This window comes from Mizuhopecten yessoensis, unplaced genomic scaffold, assembly GCF_002113885.1.
Source record: "Mizuhopecten yessoensis strain PY_sf001 unplaced genomic scaffold, ASM211388v2 scaffold9651, whole genome shotgun sequence".
In the NCBI taxonomy this organism is placed as follows: Eukaryota; Metazoa; Mollusca; class Bivalvia; order Pectinida; family Pectinidae; genus Mizuhopecten; species Mizuhopecten yessoensis.
In genome coordinates, this window is record NW_018408154.1 from 121,044 (window position 1) to 145,543 (window position 24,500).

The following is a 24,500-nucleotide window of genomic DNA, read 5'->3' on the forward strand; positions in this document are numbered from 1 at the left end:
TCAAGCATACCTGATGGCCCTTCATCACAGCAAGCTCCAGACCAAAATTTAGCTCACAATAATCTTGCAAGTATGCTTTATATTAATTATAAGCATATGATAATTATAAAATTTAGATATAAACATGTCAGTTAACAAGAGGCCCACAGGACCTGTATCTCTCACCTGTTTCTTTTGTTACATGAAACTGACATATACCTGGTAGGTAACTTCAGACCAAATTTGGTAACTAGAACACAAGATTTTTTAACATCTCTTGAATGCTTTTTAAAATATTGTTATTTCAAATTTCAAATTTTAATTTTAAAGCTTTTAATCCGCATTTACCTTTGACTCTGGCTAGCACTTGAAGTTGACATTTTACCTCATTACTGTATAAAGAAAACGATTCACAGCTGGTCTACATAACATACCCAAGTATCATGACTCTAGACCTAATGCTTCTTAGGATATCATTGTTTGAAGTGTTTAACACATTTGATCCCTGGCCTGTGACCTTGAAACTAGGTCAAGGACATTTTAATGAGGAAACTTGATAGCACTCCATCCCATGTACCTACTGGCCAAATATCCTGACCTGGGGCCTTATGAAACTTTAGCGGAAGATTGTTAAAGCTTTTAACCCATGTTAACGTTTGACCCCCAACTAGCACTTTAAGTTGACCTTTGACCTCATTACTGTAATTTAGAAAAAATATTTGCACTGCTGGTCTACATAACAAACCCAAGTATCATGACTCTAGTCCAAATGGTTCTAAGGATATTGTTGTTTAAAGTTTTTTAAATATTTGACCCATGTGACCTTGAAACAATGTCAAGGTCATTTTAATGAGGAAATATCTTGACCCTGGGCCTTATGGAACTTTGGGCCAGGTGAGCTAAAAAAATCTCTGAATATCAGGGCAAGAGTCTCTTCAGGTTGCTGCTGGCTGCAATGAAATGTTTTAGTTGTCCCATCTATGTGGAACCAATAAAGGTCACTTTGTCTAAATCCATATGCTTCGAAATGGCAGCTCAGGCTGTGGGTCCATAACCCAAGATGATAAAATTAAAACTAGACAGACATCCATCCTCTTTGGCAAGCTGTAAACTTATAAGGCACCGATAGGTGTCTGCTCAGCCACCGTCATAACTACAGCTACCCAACAGGCAGAGCTGAACCAGCCCAAATGACGCCGCTTCCCTATCCTCTGCTTCTAGCACTGTGATTATCATTTCAGGAAGGACAGCACCTGTCACATTTCAGATCAAAAGTGGAATACCTGTGCTCCCTCAGTCAACCACTGAGAATGATAATTCCACCAATGTGATTCCTAATGAATTCATGACTTAAGAAGTCAGCTTGGTCATTATAAGTTTACAACAATATCACTGTACCTTGTGCAACACCAGTCTAGACAAAACCTGTCCCATGATGACCACAAAGAAATGATACAGGTCAGCCAAATTGCAATGACAGGTTATTTACACACTAACATGTATAAACGGTATGTACAAAATATAACGAAGTTCCTAGAGATATCAAAGCAGGTGTTATATGTGATTCATTCCAAACTGCTAGAAAAATACATAACATGAAAACAATCTTAACAACACATCCTAGCCCTACGGTTAGATGCTACTCCACATATTATATATTGCATTAGAAGTAAATCTAACATGATGAATAGGATAGTTTGAAACAATGGTACTTGAAGTGCTTGGTCCCTTCTCCCAAAAAAGTTTAGACAACGCAATGTTATTGTAGAACCTACATTAATGGATATTAATCCTTAAGCAGACTGGACATATCTATATCTACTGAGCCTAGAACGAAACATAGCCAACATCCACATCTTAAAAAACAAACATTTAGTTTATGGTAATACATTTTCTCCAAAATGGGATCAGAAAAAAACCTTGTAGATATGATGTTAACCAGTAGTTGTACTTGTGATGGCCCTGCTCAAATCAGGCTTTACTTTTATAGGGAGATGTGCCAATCCATCAAGTCTGAGTTGGTATATAAATACAGTGATATTTGGATAGAACAGGTTTTACAGTAGTAGTTTGTTTCTAAAATTAATTACATCTATTACAACTAGGCCTGTTAACTCTACACCATTTTGTGCACGTGTACAACTCTGTAAGAAGTGGAAATCATCAGGATGTATACAGGAGTTACCTCCCTTTGTGTACACTATCCGTCATACACACTTGAAAACAGGTCATACTCCCTCACAAAAAGAGTCAAGACAACAAGCCTTTTAAATGCTACACACAAACAAAATTCAAGAGACTGAAAACGTGATTGAAACTACATAAAAAACTCTACTGCAAAGCTTTTTTTATCGCCTTCACAACTTCTTCCGACTCAGGAAACTTCAATTTTCTTGGTGGTCCTTTCTTAATACCTGTCCAAACCAGGACTTCTGAAAAAGTAAATCAACACATTTCTGACTATCTGTTTTTAATGCATTTGAATTTAAATATAATTGCTAGCTACTGTGGATCGGACACATATGCAACATAAAAATGTAGTTCAGTACAGATTCCAACCCATATAGGTGGTACTCGAACAGGAAGAGTTTCCTTTAGCATCATATAGGTGGTACTCGAACAGGAAGAGTTTCCTTTAGCATCATATAGGTGGTACTCGAACAGGAAGAGTTTCCTTTAGCATCATATAGGTGGTACTCGAACAGGAAGAGTTTCCTTTAGCATCATATAGGTGGTACTCGAACAGGAAGAGTTTCCTTTAGCATCATATAGGTGGTACTCGAACAGGAAGAGTTTCCTTTAGCATCATATAGGTGGTACTCGAACAGGAAGAGTTTCCTTTAGCATCATATAGGTGGTACTCGAACAGGAAGAGTTTCCTTTAGCATCATATAGGTGGTACTCGAACAGGAAGAGTTTCCTTTAGCATCATATAGGTGGTACTCGAACAGGAAGAGTTTCCTTTAGCATCATATAGGTGGTACTCGAACAGGAAGAGTTTCCTTTAGCATCATATAGGTGGTACTCGAACAGGAAGAGTTTCCTTTAGCATCATAATAAAGATAATGCCTGGGTAACAACATTGATAAAGTGTAGGTTTTTCAATATCAAGGTCCTGAGTTTGGTGCCTTTTTTTTTTTTTGCTTTGTTTTCTTAAAAATTCTGAACAAAAGGACCAAGGGGCCTGTATTATTCACCCGTTATTCATCTCACCTCTATCACCTTCAAAGTGGGTCTAGGTCAAATATATTTAAACTGTCTAAATTATTGTTACAAAACTCATTATGGGTCTTTGTTGTAAGACTACTCTGCACTTTCATGAATCTTCTTTGTAAAACTGCAACTTACTTTCATCTTCATTCAAAGATGGTCAGATCACTCGGTTTGATCCCACACTCATAGAGCTTTACACCATTAAGTTACAGGCCAAATACAATAAAACTTTGTTTATTGGTTATTCAGAATAAGCCTTTTAAAGGTTTGAACACATTGGACTTTTGTCACATTGAACAGCAGAACAGAAGAGGTAGACATCCAATCAAACAAGCTACAAGCCACATATATGGCCTCCTTGTTATTCAAAAGAACTTTTTTAAACAATAAAATGTATTTCATGCCAGTGACCTAGAAAGTGGTTTAAGGCCATATATTAGAACAAACTTGATATCCCTTCATCAAAGAATGCTACTGGCTAAGTATCATCGCTCTAGGTCTCTTGTTCATTAAGATGTATTTTAAAGGTTTTAACACACAAGACCCCTGTGACCTTGAAAGTAGGTCAAGATAATTTATTTTGCAACTTTGTCAGACTTTATCCCAGGAAGGCACTATCAATCAAATATCATGATTTAGGTCTTTCAGTTCTTCAGAAGTAATTTTTCATTTTACTTATTTGACAAGTGTCTTTGAATGTAGGTATAGGTCTTTTTTCACACAAATTTGTCAGGATCCATCCCAAGAAGCTACCAGCAAAATATCACAACTTTATATATATGTGTTACCCTCAATGTTGCCCTATCGATGAATAACCAACTAAACAACTCAATTTAGTATAAATGTTGATTATTATAAGAGAAACACATAACATAGCATGGCCTGAGTATCTGAGCTCCTACTCCTTCCAAGGCCACACCAGGACTGATTCTATCTGGCCATTTCACATGGACATAAACATTATTAAAGGCAGCCCAGGGAATGGTCAGCATTATATGAAACTGTTATTGGTCCAGCCACATCCAGACACTCGCGTAATTCAAGTAACTCAATATGACTGATGTGGGGTGCCGTGTTTTGGGAAGCACTCCTGACCTTGGGTAGTCAAACTCCCTATTAACAATGACATATTTGACCCCTGTGACCTTGAAAATAGGTCAAGGTAACTTTTTTTTCGCAAACTCTGTCACAATCCATCTAAGGAGGCTAAAGCCACGTCTCATGATTGTAAGCTTTCTGGATTGTCAGAAGAAGTCATTTGAAGTTCTTGACATATTTGACCTCTGTGACCTTAAATGCAGGTCACTTTTTTCACAAACTTAGTTGGCCTCAATCAAACAAAGCTACTAGCCAAACATCCAGGTTCTAGGTATTTTGGTTCTGCAGAAGTTGATGGAAACTTTTAAAAAAAAATACCCCTGTGACCTTGAAAGTGGGCCAAATTTGTTCAGACTTTTTGGGCTCCATCCCAGAAACTAGTTTAAACTACTAGCCAAATATCATGAGTGTAAGCCTTTTGGTTATTCAAAAGAAGTTGTTCAAAGGAAAAGTTGATGGACAGAGGACAGATGGAAGGACACCGCTCCAAAGGTGATTTTTATGGAATAATTCTTCTGAATAGTACTTAAAGAGATATTTCAGAAAAGTTACTCTAATAATGATATTAGTTTAACTTGTCTTTTTTCCCCTTTTTAGTTTTTGATTTAGAAGGTACTGTTGATGCATTACAACGAACTTACCAGAATCATCTTCTTTGAATAAAGTGCACTCAAACGTTCCTCGTCTTGGTTTGTCCAGATTAAGATCCACCTGTAAATCTGCTCCAAATGATTCACGCAGGTCTTCAGCCAAGGCGAGAGCTCTGCGCTTGAAAACCTGTCAGGATTTGCTGAATCGAAAGTAAAAATTCAATTGATTACAACATGTTCTGAGCATACTATTTCCCTCTTTCCTAAGATTTTAATTTTCTCACATTTCATGACCACTTATATTGCAATGCACTGCAGAAAACCAATCTCTTACCCTCTGTGACACAATGGGTTGGAATGCAATCATAGATCAAGGAGAAGGCTGTGCCTATAAATGTTTGCTTATGTATTTAAAGGGAGTTTTATCAGGGTACTTTTTATGTTCTTTTAAATCAAAATTATCCATTCCCTATTGAAAAAGTGTGTGATTTTCCCCAATTTGTCGTTGTATGGTTATCTGAAACAATTAATGCAAAAACTTACAAAAGTTCCTTACAAATGTCGCGGTTCTAAAAGTGCAGCATATGTATGAAAGATAGAATTTCCTGAAAAAGTTGCAGGCTGCAAGCTGATATTTTTTTTCTCCAATTTCATACTGGGTTTCGTTTCTCAAAACACCCTTATAACCCATGTTTAAAGTTGAAAGTTGTTACCTCAAAGTTTGGTTATAAACATTTCCAAATTTAGTAACATTTTTTGTCCTTTGATATCCTAAACCAACTCAAATTGTGGAATCTTTCAGTTAGTGCTACCTTGATGGGACATGCCAAAATCAATATCGTTTTTCCTCTTCCCTATGTCAAATCAAATACCAAGTCTGGGCAATGTTGACTTTATAACGCAACCATTTATTTATTCTTAAAGTATACTATAGGATACAAGAAAACCAGTTTTTTTAATGCACAATTAAGTGACCTTAACCTTTGTCGAACCTGGTACAAAATTTTAAAAAAATCTTCCTTAGAAAACCCATGCACATACCAAGTTTGCACTCAATTAAGCTATCCTTCGTTCTAAAGGTTGCATCAGAACAGATAATGTATAGCCTAAATCATTTAGTAAATGTGAAATTCTATTGAAAGAGAGTGACCTTGACCTTTAACAACAGTGACCTTAACCTTTGGCGACAGTGACCTTGTCCTTTGGCTTCTATGGCAATATTAATTAAATTAACACACTGAGTTCGTTATCTGCATGTTGGTATATTTATTTGAAGAAAAATGCCGAGTCCACACAAAAAAAATTATGATCTTGTCAAATATGTGTAGTGGGGAATTGTTCCCTTTATCGGACCCCTCAATTCTTTTCACATTCTCAGCACATTTCTCAACACGGCCGAATATATTTAAGTATGAAAAACACCCCGAAATCTGTCCATTCTACAAGTAAGTTTCACATCGAAGTAGACCTCCGTACCAGTGTTCGATCGCGATCCTCATCTGGCCGCCTGTCTGCTTCTGATTGTCCGTCTTCGCTTTCTTCTGTGGTGAAACTTCGTCCACGGCCGTGGCTGCCGACCCCCTCTTCTTCCGCGCTGGCATGATCAAACCTATAATTACGTCTAAAATAGATTATTACGCGTTTATCAGACCAACAGGTAAACAATCGTTAATATGGGTCATCGTGACATTTGGTTTAAAGCTTGATATTATACCTCAGTGTTCAAAGTGTTAACAGGCGAGATGGTCGATCTGCAGTATCAACAATCCATTCGGAGCTCTCGTTGTGTTGTTATTGAGTCAAGTAGAAACATGAAACGGTCCGAAATATTCATGACCATGTGACAAAAAAGTGCGGGAAAATATTTTTGTTGAGAGGTACTAGAAGGGGCAAACCAAAAAGAACAGCTTTCCAAGAGTACTCATTAAAACAATATATGAACAAAACACGATTAAAGTGAATCGTTATATTACCAAACTATTATCACGGACTTAGATATCTAATTAATATCATTCTGTGCTATTATATATAGATGTAGATGCAGATTCAAGGTTTTTCATGGGAAAAACCACGAGTTAGATTAGGTTATCTAAGTCCGTGGAAAAACTAAATGATAACATCAACATTATCTATTATTTCAGATTACATACATTAAAGCCTCGGGTTTACCAAATTTGAAAACCCCTCGGATGGATTTGCCCTACCCTACCAGAGTGAGCAGGACTGGTGACAATTGGGATTTTATCAGAAATGACAGGCTTACTGATCATATTATTAACAGGATGCCTGATACTGTTAGATATATCCCGGATACAACTATGCAGATACGTAGTAGTGAAGACAAGACTGTCAACCAGTTCGGTCTACAGTTGTTAACACTGTGTAAGCCTCATCTGTAAGGACCCTAATGGCAGTGTTCGGTCGACAGTTGTTAACACTGTGGAAGCCTCATCTGTAAGGACCCTAATGGCAGTGTTCGGTCGACAGTTGTTGACACTGTGTAAAGCCTCATCTGAAGGGACCCTAATGGCAGTGTTCGGTCGACGGTTGTTAACACTGTGGAAGCCTCATCTGTAAGGAACCTAATGGCAGTGTTCGGTCGTCAGTTGTTAACACTGTGTAAGCCTCATCTGTAAGGACCCGAATGGCAGTGTTCGGTCGACGGTTGTTAACACTGTGGAAGCCTCATCTGTAAGGATCCTAATGGCAGTGTTCGGTCGACAGATGTTAACACTGTGTAAAGCCTCATCTGTAAGGACCCTAATGGCAGTATTACATTTTATAGTAACAGAGGACCTAGTCTAATAGATTATTTGTTAGTAGAAGAATCGACATTGTCTAGTATAACTAATTTTTAATCTGGAATCTTTAATATTTTTTCAGATCATTTGCCTGTTTTATTTTGTCTGAAAATAACCCATGAGAAATTAAGTCAAACAGCATACACACAAGAAATATTAATAGTGAAACACATGTAAAGTATATGTTAACAAAGCAATACCTGATTATATTGATGAACTGTACGCTTTGTGTGACCCTGTTGATTTTAGTTCTAAAAGTATTCATGATTGTATTGAAAAATTCACAGTGAAGTTAAATGATATTGTTCAACCTTTTTGTTCGCAAACTGTTTATCGAAATATTTCTAAAAAGGTGCAACTGAAACGGTGTGAAGATAAACCTTGGTTTAATGAGATTTGTAGAAGGCGTTATAAAGATTGCAAAGCTGCATTAAAATATTTTAATTTTTCAAAAACAGTAGAAAATCGGCATTATATATTAATCAACAAAAAACGTGTTTATAAGATTTATGAAACTAGGCTCAAGAGAAAATATAAGGGGCATAATGGAAACCAGATGAATTATTTAACACTACCCTTAGTCATTCTATAAACATTTTGGAAAACGTAAGAAATTGAAGAAAAGTACATTAACTGGGAAAGACTTTTTTAATCATTTTTCAAATCTGGCAACTTCGCTACCTAGCATAAATGAGAATATTTTTAATCATTTAACTTATAATGACCGTTCTAATTATCCTGCTTCATTTTCAGAATTAGTTAGGGAAAATGAGGAAGAAGAAATTATTGCAGATTTCAGAAATTTAGATATGAATAAACGAATCCTTTATCAAATGTAGGACATTGTTGTTACCTTGCCTAATTAAGATTTTTAATAATGTATTTGGTTCAGGTCACTATCCTACTTTTTGGAGCCAATGATGCATTGTACCAATTTTTAAAAATACCGTGGTATATCTCTTGTTAGTTGCCTCGGTAAGATTTTTACGTCTATTCTTAATCAAAGGCTTTATAAATTTGACAGAACTTATTGTGAGATTTCTGACGCTCAATTTGGTTTTAAAAAGAAAATGTCTACTGTTGATGTCATTTTTATAAGAAAAACACTTATGAAACGAAAAAGCCTGTATTACTGTTCTGTTGATTAAAGGCATTTGATCTCGTGAATCGTCAAGAATTATGGTACAAATTGTTAAGAGAAGGTATTGATGGTAAATGTTAACTATAATAAGATCTTTCTATGAAACAGTTAATTGTTGTGTGTAGTATGAAGGAAAATTGTCAAACTTCTTCACTTGTAAAAATGGATTATTCCAGGGAGAAATTTTGTCGCCAATTTTATTTTCCTTATATGTAAATGATTGTGAAATACACTTTTTAGAAGAAAATTGTCCATCTATTGAAAAACAGTTACTCAATTTGTTCCTTATACTGTACGCTTGTGACATGGTCATTGTAGCCGAAATTCCTGAATGTATTCAAAAGATGCTAGATTCTCTTTTTTAAATTATACTAATACGTGAGATTTAACAGTGAATACTGATAAGACTAACGTGATTGTTTTTTGAAACGGTGGTAAATTGAGTGACAATGAATACTGGACATATAATGGGGTCCAATTTAAACATTATAGATGAGTTTAATTACCTTGGCGTTTTATTTAATTATAACGGAAAGTTTCGTAAAACGCAACAAAAGTAGCATTATTTGCAATTACGAAAGTGTGTCATAAAACATTTTTTTAATTTTGAAACAATATTGTCGGTATTCGATACATATGTCGCTAGCATTTTAAACTATGGGTCTGAAATATGGGGAAGTCATAAGACAGCAGATATAGAAAATTTACATTTAAGTTTCTGTAAAAATCTACTTGGTGTTCGTAAAACTACTCCAAATTGTATGATATATTTTGAATTAGGAACATATCCAAGGGAAGTTAGTCGTAAGTTAAGAATGTTTAAGTATTGGATAATATTGCGTAAGACAGATAATTGTATACTTCAGGCATGTTATGAAGAAATGTCGGACTGTGAAGATCATTGGCTTATGAGTATAAAAAATGAATTGTTTAGGATCGGATTGGGATATTTTTGGGAATTGAAAGACATATAAGATGATTTAGTGTCAATTTTTAAAGAAAGAATCACGGATATTTTCAAACAGGAATGTTCAGAAAAAATCAACACTTCTTCTAAATGTAATCTATACAAATATCTCTGAGATGAGTTTGTTTTACAAAGTTACTTAAAAAAGTTTATTGATATTTAACACTTGAAGGAATTAGTAAGGATTAGAACATCTTCTCATTAACTTAACGTAGAAACTGGTAGATACCAAGGTATTGAACACAGGAACAGGGTTTGTTCGTTATGTGCCTCTAATGATGCAGAAGACGAGTTTCATTTTGTTCTTAAATGTCCGCTTAATTCCGATTTACGCAATTCATTTAGTAAACCTTTCTCTATCAGACATACAAGTACGATAAATTTATTAAGTTGTTATCAACAGAAAATAAAAAAGAAATAACTCATTTGGCTAAATATGTAAGAATCGCTAGCAGAAAACGACCAAATGTACTGAATTAAGTCAATTGTATCTAGTGTTTGTCAGTAATACATTAATATGTCATTATCATCAAATATTATTCTATTAGTAATTACATTATGTTTAGCAGTGCAAATATCCTCGATATCCAGGGGTTACGCTCTCGTTTGCTCTCTACACCCCTGGAATATGTCATAGCGAAATTGAAGGCTCGATGTGCGCCACCTTGTTGTTGAGACAAGAAGACAAGTTCGAACCTTTTTTTACCTGAGACCAAGTTTCAAATTTTATTATATCCAAATGCAATACAGCATATAGGTTACAAATATACATAATTAGTTATTCAAAATTCATATGTAATGTACAAGATGGCGCAGGACAATTCCATTCAAATATGTTTGTTTATGCATGAACAGAAAGAATTATGGTATGCCATTAAAGTATTATTTAACGCGCTGTTAACGAATATTAAATAACTATTATTATACATGTACACTTATAACAAAGTAGTTTCAAATAATATTTTAATATAATATCACTACTGAGCTAGAAGAATTTTCATTTTAGCGTGCAACAAATATTTCCCCAGTCTATTTTAAAGATTTAACACTTTTACAGGTAAATAATTCTATTAGTTTATAGACACTTTGATGTCGATAATAATACTGTTTGATGTATGTTTTTCTTAAATCAAAATATTCAGGACAAAGAAGTACAAAATGTACTTCATCTTTGACATCATTTTTATCGCAGACTGTACATATTCTCTGAGCTCTTGGAATGTTGATATAGCGCCCAGATTCTATGTTAAGACTGTGCTTGCATGCGAAATAGACTCAATATCTTTTTTACCCTAAAATTAATGGGCTTAGTCAGATAGAATTGGACGCAAAAGGTATCAACAAGATGCTGGTACCAATAACATTTGGAAGATGCATCAAAAGCACTGCGTAATTCTTGGATAAATACATCATGAACACGTTGAGCATACATTTGCAAAAACAAGAATTTCATTTTGTACATATTGTCAAGTCCAAATATAATTAAAACCCAGACTACATAGTTCATGCTTATTTGATAAACCCAATTAATTTTACAATTAGGTTTTCTGATATTCAATTCGACTAATGTGTCGAAACATGATTTTAAAACACAGTTACTAGCAAAAAAAAAATTAACCAATATCTAAGTATGACCAATCAAACAGCTATCTTCGTGCCTTTAATTTTGCCATGACATATTCCAGGGTTGTAGAGAGCGAAAATGCGGTGCAAGATATCTCTCTACACTTCTAGGAGTAGGTGCGGAAGTGGTGTGTATGCGTGTTGGTGTATAATTGTTTACTTTATGTTGCACTGTATATATGCACAACTGATGAGCTGTAAAGCTTAAGGAAATAAATGAACTTGAACTACACCCCTGGGCATGAAGGTGTCTTATAGTATTTTATGGTATAGAAAAAGAAAGTAAAAAAAATGTTCAATTATTACTGACTTTATTCAATAAAATACGTCAACTAGAAAACGTCTTTTTCGTTTTGTGTCTTTACATGTATTTAATTAATTTCGTTCAAATATATACATACATACGGTACATATTTTGTAATGTATTGAATGGGTTTGATGCAGATTCAAGTTAACATAAATGTATGCGAGAAATTCAGCTTAAAAATTAGTACCTGAAATCAAATCTGCTGCTGACTAAAGATAAAAAATTGATTAGAGGGGAAAAGGTGAATTCAAAAACTGAAAGTCATAATAAGAAAAAAACAATACATTTGCATTAAATTAAGCACACATTCATATAATGGATCCCAGATCTCCATAGACGGAATAGCTTATTGTCAGAAGTAAGTAAATAATATCATTGTACAGGGATTCAGGCCGACCGTCTGATGAAAAATTGTCACAATACGGCTTCCTGAACAGGATCCTGGTATCACAAGGTTTCCGAACGTTACAAGACATCCAGGCATTACAAGGTGTCCGAACGTTACAAGACACCCGGGCATTACAAGACATCTGGGCATTACAAGGTATCCGAACGTTACAAGACATCCGAGCATTACAAGGTATCCGAACCTTACAAGACAGACATCCGGGCATTACAAGGTATCCGAACGTTACAAGACATCCGGGCATTACAATTCATATGAACATTAAAAGACATCAGAGCATTACAAGATATCAGAGCATTTTAAGGCATCACATCTGGGCATTTCAGGACAGTATTGTATATGTAATTAAGTCCCAATATTGTATGAAACATAGGCATCACAAAACGTTTATTGGCAGTGCGTCACATCTGATACATAAAATTGAAAATGTTGGTACTTGGGTCTTTTTGTCCATAGAAACCTAATTAATAGCGACAAGTTATTGAAAACCTTTCTTGAAAAAACATTTCCAAAATCATGATATTCAATATTGCAATTACATCGATAGGCATTAAAATGTTAACTTAAAGAAAAACGTATTTGTGGTAGATGTTTCTCTAAAAAAGCTATTTGAACATATTATGTTTTAACGACTTAAGGTATAAGTTTTTAAAACTACAAGATCGTCGACAAAACATCTTTGGCAGTACAAAACGTTCGGACATAACTTTTTAAAACATCTAGACTTCAGGGATCATCTTGTCACTTTAAACATCTGGGCATTATAAAACATTGAGACATTACGAAACATCTAGACATTATGAAACATCTAGACATAAGGGAACATTTTGTCAATTAAAACATCTGTATATTAGAAAACATTGAGACATTATAAAACATTTAGACATTATGAAACATCTAGACATTAGGGAACATGTTGTCACTTTTACATATTTGTCATTATAAAATATTAAGACACTTTGAAACATCTTGACATTAGTGAACGTCTTGTCACTTTAAACATCTGGGCATTACAAACATCTTGACATTATAAAACATTTGGACATTATGATATATCTGGTCACTGTCAATAAGACACGTGGACGCTACAAAACATCTAGGTATCACACTACTACTTTATATAGACATTATAGAACAGTGCAAATGTATCCATCGCAAACATCGGCCCCTCTAGATCTCTACCATTTGTTTAAGTAAGCTACCCTGTTAACATGTGTAACCATCACATTCACGCTGTATATCACCAACTCTCTCACCCATACGACAGTAGGTAAGAACCCGCATCATGCAAATCCCACAGTTCGTACTGTACCCTTGCACTATGACAACTGTGTGAATCAAATATCTAACCGCAGCTTCTGTAGCCACAGAGGTTTAACACATTCATGTACAGCTTATCATTTAGAAATCGAGCTCCTCCGCGATGCCGTCCTCCTCGTCAGATTTCCAACCGTCGTCCGTCACTAGGCCGTTATCAGAAAGCTTCTTCTGGAGCTGCGTACACCTACAGAATCGTGATATCGATTGTTTAAAATCCTTTAAAACTAAATTCTAAACATAATTGGTACTAACTGTGTACCTTTAGCCGCCTCATTCAGTTAGGCAAAACACCAGACTTGCAAAGGTAATTGTATCTTATATCTTATATTCAATCGATCGCTTTTGCCACTCATCTCTCGCTACGTTATATAATATCTCCTCCTCGTTAGGTTGACTTTTCTCTAGCATGACTCATTGCACCCTCGTATATCCGCCTCACAAGATAGATATATATTCTTAAGATTCATTTACCTCATTATGATTTTTATGCACCTCTGTTACTCAGACCAACACTATCTTTATGAGACCAAATGACGTTCATTTTCAATAATCTTGCTAGGTTGTCATTCTCTAGGACGAAAAACTCACCGTCTTTGTAGCTCCGCCTCGCTAGGTCCGCTTTCACTCACCGTTCTTTGTACCTCCGCCTCGCTAGGTCCGCTTTCTCTAGGACGTAAAACTCACCGTTCTTTGTACCTCCGCCTCGCTAGGTCCGCTTTCTCTAGGACGTAAAACTCACCGTTCTTTGTACCTCCGCCTCGCTAGGTCCGCTTTCTCTAGGACGTAAAACTCACCGTTCTTTGTACCTCCGCCTCGCTAGGTCCGCTTTCTCTAGGACGTAAAACTCACCGTTCTTTGTACCTCCGCCTCGCTAGGTCCGCTTTCTCTAGGACGTAAAACTCACCGTTCTTTGTACCTCCGCCTCGCTAGGTCCGCTTTCTCTAGGACGTAAAACTCACCGTTCTTTGTACCTCCGCCTCGCTAGGTCCGCTTTCTCTAGGACGTAAAACTCACCGTTCTTTGTACCTCCGCCTCGCTAGGTCCGCTTTCTCCAGATGCTTTGTCTTACTCTTTAGTTCGTTTTCCAGGCCGATTACGTCAGCAAGGGACTTCGTTACGCTACAATATAGGTGTATTACAGGTGAAGTGCGTCATCGTTGGACTACTTTGGTCATCATTTATTGGTAATCTATTTCCCCATAAATGTTCATGGTATTAATTATAGTCCTTCTCGCCCTTTTTGATCTTTCTGAGTGGGACAGCATTAACTATAGGAACGTCAGGACCGTAGTGCCTATGCATATACCAGAGGCATATATATATATGTTAAAAAAAGTTTTATTCTCGTGAATTAATTAATTATCAAATTATTGTATTAGTAAATATGGCGTTATTTCATGATACTTTATTATTCATACTTCATAATGCTATATTGGGCAGATTTTCTTTTACTCTCTTTGACTTCTGAATCGACATACTATTGTTTCCTTCTTCGTTTTTCTAACCTAACTTTTACTTCACGTCCCAAGGTGAGTTACTGGTGCACTATCAGTCCCCGGGGACGACTGTAACATTTTACCCGCGATACATTCTTGCATATTTACACGAAACATACATAGTTTAAGACTATATTGTCTTTTGTATCCAAAAGTTGTGATTCGTGACCTTTTAAACGGTTTTATATTAACAACTATATTTCGATCACTGATCCAAAGGTCAATTAACACTGAGACCTATATCTTATCTGTCTGTCTCTGAGACCTATACCTTATCTGTCTGTCTCTGAGACCAATACCTTACCTGTCTGTCTCTGAGACGTATACCTTACTTGTCTGTCTCTGAGACCAATACCTTACCTGTCTGTCTCTGAGACCTATACCTTACCTGTCTGTCTCTGAGACCTATACCTTATCTGTCTGTCTCGGACAATTAACTCTGAGACCTATACATTACTTGTCTGTCTCTGAGACCTATACCTTATCTGTCTGTCTATGGGATCTATACCTTACCTGTCTGTCTCTGAGACCTTTACCTTACCTGTCTGTCTATGAGACCTTTACCTTATCTGTCTGTCTATGAGACCTATACCTTACCTGTCTGTCTCTGAGATTTATACATTACCTGTCTGTCTATGAGACCTATACCTTACCTGTCTGACTCTGAGACCTATACCTTATCTGTCTGTCTCGGACAATTAACTCTGAGACCTATACATTACTTGTCTGTCTCTGAGACCAATACCTTACCTGTCTGTCTATGAGAGCTATACATTTCCTGTCTGTCTATGAGACCTATCCCTTACCTGTCTGTCTCTGAGACCTATACCTTACCTGTCTGTCTATGAGACCTATACATTACCTGTCTGTCTATGAGACCTATACCTTACCTGTCTGTCTCTGAGACCTATACCTTATCTGTCTGTCTATGGGATCTATACCTTACCTGTCTGTCTCTGAGACCTATACCTTACCTGTCTGTCTCTGAGACCTTTACCTTATCTGTCTGTCTATGAGACCTATACCTTATATGTCTGTCTCTGAGACCTATACCTTACCTGTCTGTCTCTGAGACCTATATCTTACCTGTCTGTCTCTGAGACCTATACCTTACTTGTCTGTCTCTGAGACCTATACCTTACCTGTCTGTCTCTGAGACTTATACCTTACCTGTCTGTCTCTCTGAGACCTATACCTTACCTGTCTGTCTATGAGACCTATACCTTACCTGTCTGTCTCTGAGACCTATACCTTACCTGTTTGTCTCTGAGACCTATACCTTACCTGTCTGTCTCCGAGACCTATACCTTACCTGTCTGTCTCTGAGACCTATACCTTAACTGTCTGTCTCTGAGACCTATACCTTACCTGTCTGTCTCTGAGACCTTTACCTTACCTGTCTGGCTCTGGGACCTATACCTTACCTGTCTGTCTCGGACTTTCCCACTCTAGTGTATTCCTGAGAGCTCTTCTTTCTCAGATATTCCTCCAGCTTGTCTATGGTCTTATGTAACGTTTCGCACCTGATGACAGACATATTGAGTAATTTAGATATACTTACTCCACTTTCGATATATTGGAATCAATTCATGTAAGGTAACATACCTGCACGCTGTCCACCATCACACTAATTACAACATTTACAGATCAATATTTATATATTGGTATTCTCTCACACTGTTCAAACTGTTATTAACATAAGACACTGAACAATTCCTAGCGTTTATGGAAAGAATGGTTTATAGATGATAAAGCTAGTGTTACATGGATGGTAGATTAGAGCGTATAATAATGGCCGTTCCGTTAATTTATCATATCCGCTTCACCCCAATGGTATTGCATGATCACCTTTCTTCGGCTGCCTCTCTCTCCCGAGTCTCAGCGTCCATTATATTACTCTTTTCCTGGAGAGCCATCTGGAGCCGTTCCATCTTGACCAGTGTATCCTTGTACCTGAATAAAATAAAGGGATACTTTTACCCTGCATTGTATACCTTCACACAATGACAATTGTAAGTTCGGGCCTTTAAGCTATGAAACCTTGAAATACGAATTTCATGATATGTAGTACATTGGAAAATTTGCTGTGCTTCGTCTTGGTCACAGGGTGTCCTAATATCATCCGATAGGACGGTAAAATGTAAAAAAAAAATGCAATGTAAAGATAAAACTAGTAGACAGATGGCCCCTACCTTCATCCTACCTACAACATCATAGGAGAATGTTCTGATCATCTTTGATATTTACATAACAACAACATTAAAATGTGTTCGGATAATCCTTGGCACTGGCCGCCCTACAGTATCAAATGATGTCCGGACTACCTCCGACATTGACATTTAACTGAATTACAGGTGTCGCTCAGATGACCAGCGGTATTGACATACCACAATGTCAGAGACAGATTCACCAACTTTTCGATCTATTTTCCTGCTGGCAGTATTAGATAATATTCTGGTACCTTTCCTCTGCCTCCTTTCGAGCCTTTACCTCCTTCTCCATCTGACCCACCTTGACCATAAGATCGTGTTGCGCTTGGTTCCATCTACAGATACAGAGCGTACAGTTAAACATGTACAAGTATATCATGTGACACAACACGTAATAAAACAACAAGTATATTGTGATACATGTACAAGTACGTCATGTGACACAACACGTGATACAAACACCAAGTATATTGTGATACATGTGCAAGTACATCAATACCGTAAACTGACACTTAAACGTACAGTGTTTTGCCAAGAAATAGGACTACCATAGTTTTATTTTACGTCAGCAGATTACGAACATTTATATCGTAAAACTACTGCCACGAAATATGTTAAGGTAATATGTGAACGGGTGAACAGATGGTTAGTAAGTTAATAGATGGATTTGCTAACGGGTGTGTTGTGGAAATGGACAAAGGTTTAGTGAATGGATAGATAGATGCACAGAAAGATAGCGAGTGGATAGACGGACAGACAGGCAGTGAGTGGCGGACGGATGGAAGGATAATGTTGACCGACAGATACTGCTAGCTAGGGTTGTCGTTTGATCTACTAACAACCCATTGTTTGACTCACTTTTCGTCGTTTTTGTTTGGCGTGATGCTCCTGCTGGGCATGTAGTTAGGTGTCAGCCGATGGGAGTCCCTGTAACAGATTGATATCATAAACTGTAGTTAGGTGTTACAGTGGCGCATCCAGAGACCTATCTGGGGGTTTTTCCAAATTTCCTGGGGGAGGGGNTGTGTTAGCCGATGGGTGTCCCTGTAACAGATTTATATCATAAACTGTAGTTAGGTGTCAGCCGATGGGTGTCCCTGTAACAGATTGATATCATAAACTGTAGTTAGGTGTCAGCCGATGGGAGTCCCTGTAACAGAATGATATCATAAACTTTATATACATATCACATCATCATAAAAGAGGATGGTTTAGAGTCATTTACTTGACGATGAGGATGTGTTTTAGAAACCCTTTACCAGGCCATACAGGCGTGGTTTAAGCTAGTTTACCTAACGTTAAGTTAATGGTTAGGGTAATTGATGTGACTATTAAGTGGTGAATGAGTCATTAAGTTAACCATTACAGGATGGTTTATGTTCATTTACTTGACAAAGATGATTCAAAATCATAATGCAGACCTGGAAGAGGTAGTATAGAGAGCATGCATGCATATAATTTATACAAAGAGAATTAACTAGTCCTGATTCGGAAGCTATACTGAGTGACTAAATTTCTCAATTGTTCCAAGTTCCCTTCAATTATCGCTTGTGACAGGTTTGATCGTATAAAATGTACTCATATCTTGACCACTATCAGTAAAAATTAAGCCGGTAGATGGCTAGTTTCCGGTCCATCGCACTGTTGTGTCACGGTTCAACTGATTTTTTCCTGTAATATATCACTTATTTAAAAAATAAGGAAACAGTTTGCTGGCGGAGTAAACCTGGAATATGTTGACAGTTTATCGACGGAGTAAACTCGGAACATATAGGGTAGGGAGACGACACATTTGGGTGATGAAGTGGACAGATTCGGGTATGGAGGGAACTATGACTAAATTGGATACGCATTCAAATCGGATATACATTTTTAAGTATAATCGTATCTGCCGGGTTATTCATATGCAATATACATAATTCATGGGGCAGCATGCTTATATTTACAATGGATTTGTGAATCATAAATACTTGAATTAAGTCTTAAACTCTGTTACAAATCTAGCTAGTAATGATGGACGACAGAGAAGCAGACTACCGATGCTACCACTGTCGCCTAAAAACATATGTGGTGAATTAGATGTTCAAAATTTAGTTTTGCCTTTGGTGCCATTGGTGAACCCTGAATGGATGAAAGAACCATATAGTGAATATAGTGAATATAGTGAATTAAACTGTATATTTGTTTTGCTCTCTACATCGACTTGCTATACTTATAAATAGGTGCTTCGTATTCCTAACGATTCTTTTACGTCAGAGGTTGGTAGACTCTGTTGGTGGACTATCGGTCCCGCGGTTTACTGTCACCGTATAGCTGGAGTTTGTTCTGGTACGGTTACACGAAGTACTAGTTTGGAATGAAATATCTGTTTAGTCCAAAAGTTACATTAATACCGTTATGACGGGTTTATATGCGCTTTAGGGGGTTTCCCTCTCTTTGTTTATCTAGAAATTATTTTACAAATCGTTCAAGTTTGAAATCTTTATCACAGTCGAACACCAAGATATGAGAAGGCGTCTGTGGCAAATGAGCACTGCAAGGGTCGCAAAAGGCACAAACATACTTTTTATTTCAAAAGCACGACCAATTCCAACTTTATATCACAAATACATTCATTTTCAATCCTTCCTGTACCGACAGCGGGTCTGGTTGCGTTCAGGGTTGATGGCATTCAAAAGCCACAATACATACAGCCAAGTAAGGCGTGACATTTAAGAAAATTGGAGCTTGAAAGCATATATCGTTCTCCCAATTGCCACCATTTTGAAGTGCCTGGCTCCTTGCCCGGTGCACGACAATGACATTTGCTAATAGATAGTTACAGAAACGCTACCGATATTAAATTGAATCTTAAATTGTTATATTTACATTCGCTTTGCATCCTTCCATTGCAATACATTGAGAAGGCAAATATTGTTATGAGACTATAACAACACTTGCTATTGTAACGCCATCAATCTCTATTGTGACGTCATCAATGTCATTGCTGTCAAGACTTAATTTGCTGTTCAAAAAACTGGTCGAAATAACTCAATAAAGCATAACTACTCTAACAAAATGTAAATAAATAGAATGAATAGTTTAGCAAATATTATAATGGTCCTTTCATTTATGTGTAATTACTATAAGTACGTGATAAAATACAGTCCAGGAAGGCTATCTGAATGCTCTAGTCTTAAGTTACATATTAATTATACACTGGAGTAACTTAGATTAAGACTTGTGCTTGGTATGTCCCGTTTCTATCCAATTATCGGATATAACACGTGACAAAATCTGTGGAATGGTTCAGAGTTGATTACAAGCCATTTGTTTAATTCTCAGTTCTATTATTAGTTATCTTGATCAGTACAATGCACTGATGCACTTAAATCTCCGTATAGTGAACAAAGTTACTTATAATCTTAATTTATGAATACCCAGATTAACTACCCACGCGGACAACACGTGTCAGTACCGTCCCATATATAAAAAAAAATATACCAAATCATGGCGTTTGAAAAGAGGGTACGGCTAAAATACAAAATAATTATTATTCATATAACCGTTCCGGATAAATGTAGCACAACAAGTCATACTTTAACATAATAAATATTTACAGGTTTTATAACACACAGATGTATGAAGGACTGCAATAGACGGACCGCTATCCTGTATAGATTCAGTTATTACACGATGTAAATATGTAGGTGTCATTTAACATATTATAAACTGGAGCTTGTTTTTCAATATGAAAAACAATCATCTTCTTACATATTGAGGAAACTAAACATTTTTCTAAGAGAATCAAAATATAACAAAGAACAAAATAAAATTAAAAAACAATAATCAAACATGAAGAAATGGCAAACACAGTATAAAGAAATAATCATCTTACATACATGATATATTCATGAATGGAAACCAATAGTTTATAAAATATATCGCCTCTGTGGGTTACATAGCCTTCAACATGTATCTAAGCAGTATATACTGTGATGTGGTAAACAACTATGATTGACAACCATTCGGACTTAAAATCTGAAATGTTTGCAATATCAGATTGATTGTGAACTGTATAATTTAAATGCAATCCCACAAATAAAAGAGTGTCGGGATGACTTGTTGGAGATTTCTTTCCCCAGATTATATATACACATGATATATACACGGTATAGCGTGCACGGGTATTAGCCTTGCTCCGTCAAACTTGATTTGTAAACGCTGTTCATTATTGAGAACAGCGTGAATAGCATTAAATATGTTTTTCATAACATGTAAACTGCAGTCGACATTGATCTGCCCACTGATAAAATATAAGTCTTGGTTTTCTTTAGTTCTAGATCTCCTTTTGATAATCTGACTGCACGACAAACTAATACCTTTGACGTTTTAAATTATCCAATCCTAAAGTACATAAATATGTAAATCATAAATATGTAATGTGTACAGCATTGTACGCTTAACACTAATTAACTCAAAGTTTTTCAATTAAGTTTGCTTCTACACGTCTTGAAATACATAGGTATTTCCATTTTTCTCGGGTTTTTTATATGATCTTTATGGACTAATGGTATTTCAGGTATGCTGTAATGCCTCAAATTATATCGTGAGGACTAATACAGTAATTGTGTACGAGTACAGAACATAATGAAGACGAGTACAGTATATATGGTAACAAATACTTGTATACATGTATAAGTACGAGTACAGTACATGATAACAATACTTTATATATAAGTTCGAGTACAGTACATGATAACAGTACTGTATATATAAGTACGAGTACCGTACATGTTAACAATACTTTATATATCAGTACGAGTACAGTACATGATAACAATACTTTGTATATAAGTACGAGTACAGTACATGAAAATAATACTGTATATATAAGTACGAGTACAGTACATGATAGCAATACTTTATATATAAGTACGAGTATAGTACATGATAACAATACTTTATACATAGGTACGAGTACAGTACATCATAACAATACTTTATACATAAGTCCGAGTACAGTACATCCAAACAATACTGTATATATAAGTAGGAGTACCGTACATGATATTAATACTGTATATATAAGTACGAGTCCCGTACATGATAACAGTACAGTATAAATAAGTACGAGTACCGTTCATGATAACAATACTTTGTATATAAGTACGAGTACCCCCCATGATAACAGTACTGTATATATAAATACGAGTACCGTACATGTTAACAATACTTTATATATCAGGACGAGTACAGTACATGAAAATAATACTGTATATATAAGTACGAGAACAGTACATGATAATAATACTTGATATATAAGGAAGAGTAAATTATATATGGTAACAAATACTTGTATACATGTATACGTACGAGTACAGTACATGCTAACAATACTTTACATATAAGTACGAGTACAGTTCATGATAACAATACTGTATATATAAGTACGAGTACCGTACATGATAACAATACTGTATATATAAGTACGAGTACAGTACATGATAACAATACTTTATATATCAGGACGAGTACAGTACATGATAACAATACTTTATATATAAGTACGAGTACAGTACATGATAACAATACTTTGTATATAAGTACGAGTACAGTACATGATAACAATACTTTACATATAAGTACGAGTACAGTACATGATATCAATACTTTATATATAAGTACGAGTACAGTACATGATAATAATACTTGATATATAAGGAAGAGTAAATTATATATGGTAACAAATACGTATATTCATGTATAAGTACGGTTACAGTACATGATAACAATAATTTATATAAATGGACGAGTACAGTATATAAGAGTACGAGTGCGGTATATTTTAGCATGACACAGTATATATGAGAACGAGTATAGTTATTTTAGCACGACACAGTAACATGAGTACAAGTGCAGTACTTCGGTATAATTAAGTATGAGTAAATTATGTACCAGTACAATATATAACAGTGCGAAAACATTGTATTATGAGTACATTTAATTTGAGCACGAGTGCAGTATATATATATGGGACTAGCAAGTAAAGCTTGAGTGCCACCAAATCACTGTTGATCTCGCTACATATACTAGGAAATCAAGTAATTACTGTTCCCACTACACATCCAAGGAAATCAAGTTAATACTGTCAATATACTTACGTAGCTGCCTTTTTGTTGAACATGTTCACTGTTTCAATTAACTCAAAACCAAGACGAACAACTCCTTCCTGAGAAACATGCCACCACCTGGTCAATACATTGTAAGCTCTGTACTGCTTTTCACCCGATACCCACCACGCTGGTAAATCACACTAACACATAAACAAACGCCACCAACACTAGCCTCTATAGGGTATTTAATTATTCAACTACTTACGGTAAATGTTCTACTCCCCAATACGTCAATAACTCGATAGTGTTCAACACATCTATATCAGTATATTTAACATAACAATAAATTTAAAACATCGTCACCTTCCAGTTATTCACGATAAATAGTTAAGATACGGTCGGGCACGTCAACATGTTGGCAGCGTTAGTGAAAGGGGTTTCAACTGGATAGATGTGTTTGTTCTTCTGGAACCGAGGTTTCAACTGGATAGATGTGTCTGTTCTGCTGGAACCGTCGTATGCCCCTTTAATTTGTAAGTTTAAAACCCCCATATCCATTCTTTCAATGCTTTTCTACTCTATCGTGGACGGTACCACTATTTACATTTAGCATTAGAGCTGTATGTCTTTGTTTGTATGCTCTTTCCCATAACGAAGAGTCTTGAGATTAGATCAATCTTGAGTAGTTTACTCTCAGGGATTTCATCATATTTTCTGTGCGAATGAGATATAAATTATATGATGGGTGGGCAATATACTATTTTTTCTTGACATCAAATGTACAGAATACGATATATGTTGTTACGATTAGGAAATGAAATTGTTTTTCTTTCTTCAAGCATGAAGCAGCACCAAAAACAAAATCTACATATGATACTGCTGTCCTTTGAAGATGACGACAACGACAGCGAACTGTTAGATAAGCAGGTTGAAATGACAGTTTTGTCTGAACTGATTTTGCTACATACCTACTCCTATAACATAAGAAGCCACTGGTCGGCCTTCTATTATTGGATATGATTTTACCGACTGTGACGCATGTAAAGTGTATCTCGCCGTGTAAACCTCTAACCTGGTGGAGTAGCTACATACCATGAGTGGAAGTTGTTATATCAATGAATTCATCAAGGTTACATTTCATACTGTACATATTCACTTATGGATATATATTTCTTTCTCTTGAACCCTTTTTTCTACCTCTAAAATCATCCACAGCCAGCTGAAAACATTTTATGTATTGTTTATTACAAATCC

The 24,500-nt window shown here is 36.0% G+C and overlaps 2 protein-coding genes across 2 annotated transcripts; both read right to left on the bottom strand.

The window, feature by feature from the left end:
* Window positions 1-813: 813 nt before the first annotated feature.
* On the bottom strand, window positions 814-5,247 carry LOC110458529 (selenoprotein H-like). Its single transcript, XM_021510260.1, has 3 exons — window positions 5,215-5,247; window positions 4,932-5,067; window positions 814-2,411 (listed from the first exon to the last, which is right to left on the bottom strand). Exons 1-3 carry the CDS (start codon window positions 5,245-5,247, stop codon window positions 2,311-2,313), a joined length of 270 nt encoding a protein of 89 aa, XP_021365935.1. The 3' UTR covers window positions 814-2,310.
* A 2,296-nt stretch (window positions 5,248-7,543) lies between these two features.
* On the bottom strand, window positions 7,544-23,485 carry LOC110458574. The gene is made up of 7 exons (XM_021510333.1): window positions 23,295-23,485; window positions 18,010-18,078; window positions 17,403-17,486; window positions 16,790-16,894; window positions 16,366-16,464; window positions 14,460-14,564; window positions 7,544-13,629 (listed from the first exon to the last, which is right to left on the bottom strand). Exons 1-7 carry the CDS (start codon window positions 23,315-23,317, stop codon window positions 13,527-13,529), a joined length of 588 nt encoding a protein of 195 aa, XP_021366008.1. The 5' UTR covers window positions 23,318-23,485; the 3' UTR covers window positions 7,544-13,526.
* Window positions 23,486-24,500: the final 1,015 nt, after the last annotated feature.